At 20.1% G+C, this 1,022-nt stretch overlaps 1 protein-coding gene across 1 annotated transcript; it reads right to left on the bottom strand.

The window, feature by feature from the left end:
* Positions 1–50: 50 nt before the first annotated feature.
* LOAG_15964 (hypothetical protein) lies at positions 51–257 on the bottom strand (the record flags this gene model as incomplete). The annotated part of the gene is made up of 1 exon (XM_003151452.2): positions 51–257. A coding segment is annotated over one exon (207 nt), but the record flags the coding sequence as incomplete, so codon positions are not given.
* Between the last annotated feature and the right edge of the window lie 765 nt (positions 258–1,022).

Below are 1,022 nucleotides of genomic sequence, written 5' to 3' on the forward strand. Positions count from 1 at the left end.
CAAATGAAAAGTGATAATAAATAAATTCCGCTTATTTTTTTTTAATTTAATTATAAAAATAATATTAAAGTAATACTATTAATAGTTGTTGTTGTTGTGGTATTAGTGAATGGTTGATTAAGAAGTGCAGAATTTTGCAAAAATTGTGCACCATTTGCAAATGCAACTGCAGATAGAAGTTGCTGTTGTGTTGTTGATGATAATACCATTCCAGTAGCTGTTGTTAATAAATTATTCACTGAATGATCTAATTTAGCCTAAAATTGTTCCTTTTTCCTTTCTTTTTTTTCTTCACTTTCCTTTCAAAATTATTTCATTTTAATAAATTAATTAACAAATATCAAAAAAAGAAATAAAAAAAAAAACGCTTTTTCTTTTTTGTTAATATCATGGAAAAAAAAAATCGTTTCTTTTTTTATAGTAATTTTAATTTGATAATTATAATTTTAATTCTTATTATTAGCAATTTGAAAAAAAAAATTCGTAAATAATAAGAAAACTTAAAATTATATTTTTATCGATGTCACAATTATATCAAAAATGTCTTTTTATCAATATTAAAATTTAAAAAGAAAAGAAGATAAAATTATATTTTTATCAGAAATCAAAATTATGTTTTTATCGAAATTTAAATTATATTTTTACAGAAATCAAAATCATATTTTTATCGAAATTTAAACTTTATTTTTATGGAAATTAAAATTGTTTTTATCGAAATTAAAATTATATTTTTATCAAAATTAAATTTCAAAAAAAAGATTAAAATTATATTTCTACTGAAATGAAAAATTTTACCAGAATTACATTTTTTATTGCAATCAAAATTCTAAAAAAAAAAAACAAAAAGCAAAATTATATGTTTAAAATGAACATACCTTCTTAGCTTGATTATTTAATGTAACGTCACGTAAAGTTGACGCTAACAAACTTCCACAACCACTTGTATTTCCGGATAACGACATGAACAAATCATTCGATCCACGCTAGAAGAAAAAAAAAAGAAATTGTTTCATTTTTTTTTT

Source organism: Loa loa (assembly GCF_000183805.2).
Source record: "Loa loa unplaced genomic scaffold supercont3.897, whole genome shotgun sequence".
Classification (NCBI taxonomy): Eukaryota; Metazoa; Nematoda; class Chromadorea; order Rhabditida; family Onchocercidae; genus Loa; species Loa loa.